An 11,817-nucleotide genomic window follows, 5' to 3' on the forward strand; every position below is an offset into this window, starting at 1 on the left:
AAACCTGATTTTCGATACTCAAAAGAAATGTAATAAGCGATAAAAATATAAAATATCTGCAAGGAACGATCTCACCAGTATCCGTTTTCTCCTGCTCGCTTTGCTGTCAGCAACGCAAGATGAAACATGACCACTGAAAGAATAAAATAAAAACACTTGCGAATGGGTTCTCTGCAGTACAAACCCTAGACCTTCAGTCTGAAAGACTCGATCGATTTGTAAACTTTCACACATTCCATAGAAATCCGACAACACCGTCAATGACATGCAGATGGCACTTCGATCGATTAACAGGTTAACATCGTTGAATTTTGGGGCGGTAAATTCTCAGTTTCCGCCGCTTGAGTATCTTTAGTTTCGCGGATCAATATTATTCAATAAATAGCACTCTTGCTATTAAACACACACTTGCCACACTATCACTCAAAATAACTATTTCAACCAATTTTTTAACTATACGTATCAAACAACACATTGAAATTATACTTTTTTTAAAGAGCAGTATCAGGATACCGCATCGCACTCCCAGTGATGCCAATTCTCCTCCTGGAAATTAGTTTGAGCGAATTCTTTGGATAAACTCTGTAAAAGGCAAACTTATTGTTGAAACATTAAATGCAGTCATTTCGTTTTGAGAATTCCGAGTGTAAACAAAATGTTCAAAAAAATTTTCTTGCATCATTATTTTTAAGAGCAGTGAAGGGACTAAATCGCTTTTAAAATAATAAATTCCAAAACTTCAAAAATCCTTTAAAAAGTAAAAAAGTTTAAGGTTTTTTATATTATTTTTTTTTTTGTCTGATGAACAGAAATGATGTTTATATCAGATACTGGTCGTGAGGCGGATAGAATTTAGATCTTTTAATGGCTGTCGATGAACCAGAAGTCATTTCATTTTAAACTAATCTCGGATTTTAAACTCAAATCGGTGTGAAGATGCTAAACGCTCCGGCAGACCAAGTGAAAACCAAAAACCCGTGAAAAATTTAACCAAATCATTTTGAAAAACCGTGAATCAAAATTGAGGGAAGCTCAAGAAGCTCTCAATATTAAATACATATGGTCAGGTAGAGGGGGAGTGGTGTGAAGTGAAGAAAGACGACAATTCGAAACCCGACATGATTCGTAATAGAGATGACTTAAGCCGATTGTTTACACGTCTGATGAACAACTCAGTCTCTATCATTTTGCCTTCTCCTAAGAGGAAAAGAAATGGTAATTTGCTCGAATAAAACCGTTAAAACATTATCATAGCCTCGGGATATTTTTGTTTCTCTCTCTTTGAAATGGAAAGTACAGTTAACATTTATCATGATAGTTTAGAAGATTTTAATGCACGTTATAATGATAACAATAAAAAATGCTTAAGAATACTTCAATGGAATATACGGGGGATGAACAAAGTGGAAGAATTTGATAACATAAAATACTTTTTGACCCAATGCGAATCAACTATTGATATAATCGTCGTTGGCGAAACTTGGTTAAAAAAAATAGAACAAAATTTAAATTTACTGAAAAATGAAGTTGTCGATGGCCTACATACAATCCATGTTGAAATCAACAAAAACGGATACAGCTCAGATATCATTAATATTTATAGGCATCCCGCTTTCGATTCGAGTCGATTTCTTGAGCTGTGGGAAACATGGCTTTCAAATGCAAAAAATAACAAGGCATGTTACATTATGGGAGATACTAATATACCCATGAACATGCCAAACAACAACCTTGTCTCAGTTCGGTTTCACATCTCATCCAAGTCAGTCGATAAAACAAAACCGCTTACGTTCGGGACAGAAGAAACCAAGTACAGTATTTTGTAGTGAACAATAGAACGATCTCGAAATGAGTGAACCAAACGAACAAAAGCTACCGCCGACACGAAAGAACACAATTGTTGTTGACTTCAGGCAGAGCAAAATTCGACCTTCGATACGAGAACTTGAAGATTTGCTTAAGGAGCAAATGCATCTTGACATTAAAAGGGTGCATTTACTTCAATGCAATAAGACGAATAATGTTGTTTATATCCAGTTTTATAAAGAGTTGGATGCAATTCAATTCGCAAAAGACAATAACAATGTGCACTATGTGGAGCAAGAGAACATTAAGTACAACATTCCAGTATATATGGACGATAGTGCTATAGAAGTGCGTGTGCATAATCTTCCCTCAAGCGTCATCGATCCTTATACTCGCAAAATTATGTCCCAATACGGAGAGATTCTCTCTATCGCAAAAGAAAAGTGGAAGTACGTTTGATACGCATGCGCTTGAAGAGGCCTATACCTTCTTATGTAACTTTCGGTCAGGATACAAGAATCCCGTGCAAACCACTTGTTACCTATGACAATCAGACGGCCACATGTCAATATTGCCAAAAAGCTGTTCACTACGGTAAGCCATGTGATAAACTGGACAAGGAGACAACCACACCAAAGGACAACGGTGCTTCCGTCACACCAACCCAAAGCAACCCCAGTACACCTGTGACAGTCACCAACAACAGTGAAGCCCCCCTTCAACGAAACGTATCCCCTATAGAACAAAGTACATTAGCTGCAGTTAACATCTTACCATCCAACCAACCAGCAACTGCAAACAATGTACAACAAGGCTCATCTACAGCAACTAGCAACGAAACCTAAGGATCAAATTAAGCTCATTATTGATTATACAAAGACAACCAGTGATTTGGAAGTATGCGAAGCATTCAACGCATATTTTTCAAGCATTGGAACAACATCGGCAGACGCAATTTCGAACTCAAATAATATCAATCCGATCAACAATGTAACCTGTGTAACAAACTCAATTTTCATTCGTCCGGCCTTCACAAATGAAGTTATTTCCATAATACATGAATTAGATGCTAGCAAATGTAATGGGTATGACAATATTCCCGTTAAACTCTTGAGAAGCAATCCATGGTCTTTTGTACGGATTTTGGCACAAGCTTTCAACAAAATTCTGAGCACTGGTATTTATCCCGACTGTTTAAAAATTGCTCGCGTTGTGCCTGTTTTCAAGTCCGGAAATATTTATGACCCTTGCAATTACCGTCCGATTTCCACCTTATCAGTATTCAATAAGGTCCTGGAAAAGCTGTTGGTGAACAGAATGCTTAACTTTTTCAACTCTAACAATGTCCTGTATAGATTCCAGTACGGGTTTAGATCGGGATGTAACACCACCACAGCTATTACCGAATTGGTGAATTGTCTTGTTGATGAAATTGATTCGAAGAAAGTTGTTGGTGCCTTGTTCTTAGATCTTAGACAAGCGTTTGATACACTGGACCATAAGATTCTGTTACAGAAGCTAGATCGATATGGGATCAGGGGGGTTGCTAACGACATTGTTAAAAGTTACCTGTCGAACAGGAAACAGTTTGTATCTCTCGGCAATGCTCGTAGCTCCTACCGTCCAATCAATGTGGGGGTACCCCAAGGCAGTAACATTGGACCCTTACTATTTTTACTTTTTATCAACGATATTGAAAATTTGAAATTAAAAGGAATACCAAGGTTTTTTGCTGACGATACTGCGCTTTTTTATCCGTGTAATGACGTACATACAGTTATCTCGTTGATTCAATACGACCTTCAAATATTATCGAATTACTTTAATGCGAACTTACTTTCTTTGAATTTACCAAAAACAAAAAACATGGTGTTTCATTCCCCACGAAAAAAAACTACAAAATCATGCAAATCCATGTCTGGGCTCGACAGTGATCGAAAAAGCCAACTATTTTAAGTATCTTGGCATACATTTAGATTCAACACTCTCTTGGGATATCCATATAAAGGTATTTGAAAAAAAAGTTGCTTCATTGTCAGGTGCACTGCGAAAGGTTAGCGACTTTGTTACAAGGAAAGCTTTGATGTATTTCTATTTTGCCTGTACCCATTATCACATTCAATAACTTATAATTACTTATAACTAGACTCAAAAAGATACAGGTTCTGCAAAATAGATGTGAAAAAACCATATTCAGGTTACCCCATCAGTTTTGCTGCACTCGAACGTCAGCCACAGAATTTTTTCTATATTGGCACTGAGAGATATGCAAACGATCATATTCATTCACAGAGCACTGTACCAACCAGGAGCTCAGTCGAAGATAGCCGATTATATCGTTTAAGTGTATCAGCCGTGTAATGCATATTAGATTCTATTATACTATGTTACCTGTAGGGATGTCAAACTGTGTTACCAACGCATGCATTTACTAAACTACTCATTCCTTTTCACTCATCCATAATTCTTCCATTAACTTATTCATACATTCATTCTTTCATTCACTTATGCATTGACTCGTTTACATACTCATCTATTATCCACTCACTCATTAATTAACACTAAAAGTTTCATTTATTCACATATTATTCCACATACGTAACGAAAAATGAGGAGGTTTTTGTGCCCTTTTGAGAGTGTACTGGTATAACAGTCAGCTCAAGGGAGCTTTTTCCTGCTCCAAATAAATGCATATAAATTTTGTTGTAAATTATTATTAGTTTTTAAAATATTTAAAGGAGCCCCTTAAAAAGAATCGTACATTCCACTGGGTGCTCTTGCTTTGTAACAATAGTTTATTGCCTACTTCGCTTGTAATAACCGTTAATTGTAATACCCTCAGCTTGTTAACATCGCGTTGTAGTCTGTATTTTTTGTAAAGTTTTATTTTTTTCCAAGCTGAGGATTGTATGTGTCCGTTACCAGGGGGCTCCGAACGTTGAGCTCTTTGGTGCGAGGGAGTGTGGAGGGCAAAACAACAATCTATCACTATTTTTGTTCTGGTTTATTGATAGTCTACAATCGGCCTTTGAAAGTGTTTACAAGGACTGTAAGAATATCTGATAGGAGCTTAAGATGTGCTTAACTTACAAGTGAAATTCAACAGGATATTTTCTGTTTATAACTCAAAATATTCGTGTTTTTGTATTATCAGATATCAAAACATATCTGACAAATTATTGTATCATGTATGTCATAAATTATAAAATAAAAGGTTACAGCAGAAAACCATTTCTTAGAATCTCCTCGGTATTTACTTTTTGAATCAAATATCAATTATAAAAGCATTTTAATTATAAATTGAATGACTAAATTGACCGTCCTAAACAACATGCTCAAATATGTCTCCCTTATATTAGTCAAATAAAAATACTCATGGTTTATAACCATCCATGATTAGTGTCTGTTCAACGGTCGGTTTTGCATGATACACTTTGTGCGATGATTCGTTCAATTCATGCGCTCTTATTTTGGTACTGAATTTCATCTTAATGCTCGTTCATACCAAACATTTTAGAAAACTTCAATATTGAGTTTTTTGTGGTTACCTCATACTGCTGAAATTTTTATGATGATTTGCTAGCTATATTTCCGATGATATGGAGAAAAAATTATGTTGCTGTGTTAAATACAACGATTAAGTTCTACCCATTCTTGTATAGGGTAAATTTTGGATAGGCGCCTCATAGTAAAGTAGGTCGTATTCATGACAAAATTTTAGACGATAATCCTGATACACGTGTCAACTGAATTTGTGAGAAGAAACTGCAAAAAACTGCAAGAATCAGCCCCATTAGGTTGTTTGAGCAATTGATGTGGAACAAGGTAGCGCAAAATTTAAATAATCAATATTTTCAATCAAACCGTTCAATCAATAGTCATACTACCGCTGTGTTCATACTTTTAAGAATTTTTCGCACTTGTTTGAAGCGAAAGCCCCACTACCAACGGAGCGAAGGATGAACCTAATCGATTTAAATTAAAAAAAAACGGTTCTAACGGCTACAAATATAACAACATATAGAATAATGAGGTTGATTACTCCATTTCGGATTATCATTTTTCATTTTTCGGGGCGATAATGTTTTCTACGATATAGAACGAAGCATTTTTTCGAATGCGAAGCAGCCAAATCCTGGCTCTATTTGCACTCGTTTGGTGTGAATTACGAACAGCGAAAAGTGCACAAAGCTAATCAAATTATTATAGATTTGAACTAAACTGATGATTTTTACCTTCGATTTGCAAAGAAAAATATCCTTATAGTTCTTTAGATAACATTTTATATAATGTTCCCCATCATTGTCCACTTATCGTTTTCGTTTTCCTCCAATGCAAACGACCAGAAGCTGTATGGTGCAATCGCTCTTGTTTGAAGCGAAATTGGCTTTGTCGAAGAACCGCAACACTTCTGTTCGCACTACTGATTAACTCCAAACTGAACAAATTTTGGTTAAGACGTTTCTTTTTATGTGATTTCGTTTGCAGCTTGTTCTCAAATGGGCGGTCCCAACGGTCACAAACATAGCAAAACATAGAATTTTATGTCGATTATTTCATTTCGGATTTGCATACATCATTGAAAGAATATATCAAAATGCTGTACGGGATTCATTTCTGGCATTAGGAGGATAAAATTTTTTAATTCTCTACGATATTAAACACTGTTCGGAACATTTTTCTCGAAAGAATTTCGCACAGCGAAAAGTTCACAACCTACAAAATTATTCTAGATTTGCACAAAACTGTTGATTTTTACCTTTGAATTGCAGGGAAAGCAATATTAATAGTTCTTAAGATAACATTTAGAGCCATTACAGTAGCTGATTTTGTATAACGTTCCCAATCGTTGTTCACTTTTCGTTTTCTTTTTCTACGATGCAAACGACCAGCAGCAGGATGACGCAATCGCTCTTGTTTGAAGCGAAACTCACACTGCGAAAGTCCAACAGCAGATAAGCTCACAGAAGAACTAGTTGTTGTTTTTCTGCGTTTAGATTTGAGGAATGGAACCTCATATTCGCCATTGACTGAAGTAACAGTTGAATAAGGCCGACTATAGTTCCACAGTCTTGACGTAGATGGAGGCCTGCGTATTCGATGTGCCTTCGTTCATGGATTATCACGGACTAAAGCTAGCAAACATGTAACAGGACCTATTTATAGATCCGTGATGTTTCGTGTTTGGACATATTTTTTCACTATGTTTAAATATTTTCGAGATAAACGTGGTATTAACAACAATCACCGATACACCTTTTTCCATTCATTTCGTGAAAGATTTAGAGAAAATACTCAAGCAGGGAAAAATTATTAAGAAATCGAATCTGGAGTAATTTCGTTACACTTACGTGTTGCAATGAAATACGTAGTCCTACGTCAAAAAACCACAAAAAATTTAAAAAAATTGATGAAATATTCATTGAAATCTATAGAACGATCAACATAATTTAATGTTCGAAGACGATTTCATGTAAATGTTTACTGTGGCTCCGCTTTAGATGGTTCATGCGCAAGGTCCAGTTTTGGCACACTTTCTCCAACATATCGGCCGGTATTTCACGAATAATGCCACCGGCCCACAATCCACACTAGACAGTGACTTTTTTGGGATGCATTAATAGCTGGTCTTTACTCAAATATTGGGATGGTTATTCCTCCAACTTTGCCAGCGTCCATTCATGATTAAATTCCCGAAACGAATGAAATAGGGCAACGGCTTCCTATTTCATCTGAGCTTCTATTTCCATCTCATAACTTTGAACATTAATCATATCCTTCAACGTACCTGAACCAAACTGTGAAATGTTTTAAAATGTTTATTGAGGTTTTTGTCACACTTTCCCATAAAAAATGGTTTTAAACCTTTCTGCGATCGTCTTTTCCGTTTAAAAATAAATTTTTTTTCAATTTAGGAAACATTTTCGTCTAATGTATCACAGTTCGTCATAACATATTTCTGAATATTTACTAATCGATTCGTCTTACAACATGAACACTATTTTATATGAAACTACTATTGATTTAGGATGATTTCATGATTAGTAATGTTTACTTTTCGTTTGTTCAATCAACGATTGAGAACTTCTAAAATTACCCGGTAAGCAATGAAAATCTTCAAAAATATGAGATCTTTTTAATTCAACCATAGATTTAATAAGGCACACTGCCTCAAAAATATAAGATGAAAAATTTTAAATTAATCTCATTTCTTATCGCGAGATTGCCAAGTTTTCTCATAATGTCTTGAAAAAAAATCATTTCTTTACGTTTAGTCTTAGACTCACCAGTGCAGAGCAGTTCAAATTGAACTGCTTTGCACTGACGAGTCTTAGGGTGAAGCCAGAGTGGGCGTGACGCGCGACGCGATGCGTAACGCGAAAGCTTTCAAATACAGGGTCCGGCACTCGAAGTGTAACCAACTTCAGACCTTCGAGCCTGGCGTCAAGGTAAATGCGACATATTATCGGGAAAGTATTCTGGAGGTTGCTTTGAAGCCGTGGGCAGACAAACATTTCGGTGGCAGACCATGGACGTTTCAGCAGGACTCGGCACCGTCTCACAAAGCTCGAGTGAACCAAGAATGGCTGAAAAACAACGTTCCGAACTTCATCACGTCCACACAATGGCTCTCGAATTCACCTGATTCGAATCCAATGGATTATTCTCTTTGGGCCATTTTGGAGAGCAAAGTCCGAACTAAAAGATACACCAGTCTCGAGGCGCTGAAAAAAGTTATTGTACACCTGCAAGTCACATTCGGGCAGCTTGCGATTCGTTTTTTGACCGTCTCAAGGCCATAGTCAAGGCAAAAGGTGGTCATATCGAGCAAAAGTGGATTGATTCTGAATTTTGTATTATTTTTACACATTTTGTACTTTGAATCAAGTAAAAGTAATTTTCCAAACTGAATTTATGACCTTTTTAATTGGTTACACTTCGAGTGCCGGACCCTGTAAGAGATAATAGCGAGCATCAAAGTGATAGTAGTAACCCAACAAAATCATTTATTTATATTCCTATTTATTGAAAAGAACATTCCGATCAAAATCAAACAAAATCATGCATCCATTCTTAGTTAATCCATCTATATGCTGAAGTGTCAATTGCCGCAGCTCTATCCAAAGTTGTAGCATTTTTTGCAGAATGCAAATCTTTCTCACGCGGCGATGTTTTTTTCTCCAGTAATTTCAACTTTCGAAGCTCTATTTCCAGAAGTAGTGTCCTTCTTATCCCGAAATATTCTCAAAACTCACTTAATGCACTTTCATTAACTGTACTTGCCAGTAATTTCTAATATTTTCGAAACCTCTTCCCAACATTTGCGCATTCCGTTGAAAATCTGCTCCGATTTGAGCTTCGATATCAATAAAATTATCGTCCTAACCAAAGATAAATTAGGAAACGTTCATCGCATGAAAAACTGTGCACGTGCTGAGACGTGCAAATGAACGAAATACAGAACTTTAATGATCGCATCGCTTCGCGTCGCGTGTCGCGCCCACTCTGGTTTCACCCTAAGACGAAATGACGTAAAGAAATGTTGAAATCGGTAATGTGCGCCTCCAGCACAAGAATGGGTTTTCAACCAAAACCCCTAAATTACGAAAAAAATGTTTTCTGCTTCAAATTACCATCAACAAGTACTTTCTAGTATCCGTGAGATTAGTTTAATTATTGAGTTATTTATTACATTATTGATAATTATAATTCAATAAAATTATTTCCGCTTCGAATATTACTAGAAAGTGCGTGTCAAATACTAATGAAATAACCATTATGGAAAATCTAGTAGCACTGGTTTCGTTCCGATATATGTCAATATAACGCTGTTAAGTGTGTGTGTGTTTCATCGTCTGTGCATATGATATTTTCATATTTTTAAAAGGGCCAATCCAGATTAACTTTACAGTAAAATTTTAGATGTAAAACAAAACGAAAACGGAAACGACCCAATAATTTTGAAGAGTCGAATTGATTCTAAACTGGTTCTAAAAATATCATGTGTTGTCTCATAGTTGACTTTAGGCCCTTTTAGAGAAGAATTCGGACATTTTGAACCTGAGAGTGTGATAGTGCAATATTTTGTTTTGATTGCTATCAGAATCGAATAGGACCAATGATAGGATGAACAAAATACTATTGAGATGAAATTAGGAACAGAATAGTGAACATGTCAAAAGTGTTTTTAGCTGTTATTTTTAAATATTATTGGTTACAAATTGAAAGACTAAATGGACCATCGTTGGTACCGTAAGCCTACTGCGCGCACTCACTAAAATATTCCGTATTTCCATGTATTGGTTTTGCACGCTACGCTTTGTGCGATGATTCGTTCCTGCAGTTGAAATTTCTCGCGCCCTTTGTTGGCACTGAATTTCACCCTATGCTTGTTCATACCAAACATTTTAGAAAAGTATAATTTGAAATATTTGTGGTTATCTTATACTGCTAAAAATTTTCTCCTATATTGCTGAACATATTGCCGATAGTATGAAGAAAATTTTCTGTTATTGCGTTAAATACATCAAGAGATATTCACGATTAGGTTATGCCCAATCTTGTACGAAGTGAATTTGGGAGAGGCACCGCATAGCTCACGTCAAAAATATTGAACAAATTCCAAAACGCGTGCCACTCTGAAAAAAATCAATTTTAATAATTTAAAATTCATTAATCATACAAGAATAAGGCAATTTGGATTTTGTTGAAATTTTGTTCCAAGATTGATTATTAAATTCCCAACAGTCCATATATTGCAGAATGGGAGCTTTTGAGAAAACGAAGTTTTTCAAACTAAAACATTTTGTCGTCCAGTCTAACATATTTGGCCAATATCGGGTGCAAAATCTACTACTCTTACTATGTTTCTTGTGCCATCCATTTTCCTCTATTCATATTCCAAACCTTTCCTCTTTTTTATTCCGTCCACTTCCTATTAAATATAATGATGAAAATATACGAATTTATGGCAAGACAAAAACCTCGAAATATAATAAAGAACGTGTTATTTGAGCCAATTTTTCTCCAATGCCATCTTGAAGTGGTGAAGTGGTTACTTGACAAAAATTTGTAAGATATACTTTTCGACAGTTTCCCAAACCAAGCTTATTATTAGATTATTATCTAAATTACGTCTCGTTTCGACTCAGCTCAGAAACACATCAATTTCATTATTCTCGACTGACAATTCATTGTTACATTTCTTAAAAATACATACCGTATTCGCTGGCAGTTGATCAAAGTCAAAGTAAAGATGTATCGTGGCGTACTCGTCGATCAGATCCGACCGCTGGTGACAAAACATGAGAAATCGAAGCTTGGCAACGACGATATCGAACTCTATACCTGGTGCATACATAGCGACACTGATCGGAGCCCTCCATCGCTCCAACAGGGGAATGATGTTCTCCAAATATCGGTGATCTCCGTGGGTTGTGTAGGTTATGGTTTCATAGCACCGGACCGGTTGCGCTCGGACAGGAGTGATAAAATTTTTCAACACCCAAAAACTGCCGTGTTGTTCAATCCGATAGCTGCTATCTACGGATTTACAATTGAGAAGAAATCTATTTTCAATCAAGCATGATCCTTACAATGCCACCAATAAAACTTAAACTCACTGAACTTACCTCAATTCTTCCATCAAATGGGATTGATTGACATATGACTTCGCATCAGGATACTGTTTGGGGTGAGGACTGTACACGTGATGAGTACGTTTGGAGCTAAAATATCCTACGGTGCAAAACAGGACGAAGGATAAGGTGACTAGAGGTAGTACTATTCTCAGAATTGTTGATTTCCGGTGCGTTCGATTTGCATTTAACCGAGAATATGCTACATTCCCTTTCACACTCATGATGTTCTCTTTGGTATGGTTTGCTGAGCTGCGGAGCTAAAATATAATAAATAGAACGATTTTTTTATGTAAAATGTAGCCATCCATACACGAAACCGTTAACATGCACTTTTTGTTTCGCAAAGCTGACAGTAAGTAAAACAGCGAAG

The 11,817-nt window shown here is 36.2% G+C and overlaps 1 protein-coding gene across 2 annotated transcripts in view; it reads right to left on the minus strand.

The window, feature by feature from the left end:
* Positions 1-11,817, minus strand: part of LOC131431738 (beta-1,4-glucuronyltransferase 1-like) — a 31,497-nt gene that overhangs the window by 1,752 nt on the left and 17,928 nt on the right. For both annotated transcript variants that reach the window (XM_058597605.1, XM_058597604.1), the window contains exons 2-3: positions 11,439-11,704; positions 11,027-11,375 (exon numbers count right to left, since the gene is read on the minus strand). In XM_058597605.1, the coding sequence (XP_058453588.1) occupies positions 11,027-11,375; positions 11,439-11,704 (615 nt within the window). The remainder of the gene's footprint in view (positions 1-11,026; positions 11,376-11,438; positions 11,705-11,817) is intronic.

The sequence above is a fragment of the Malaya genurostris genome, chromosome 2 (assembly GCF_030247185.1).
Source record: "Malaya genurostris strain Urasoe2022 chromosome 2, Malgen_1.1, whole genome shotgun sequence".
Classification (NCBI taxonomy): Eukaryota; Metazoa; Arthropoda; class Insecta; order Diptera; family Culicidae; genus Malaya; species Malaya genurostris.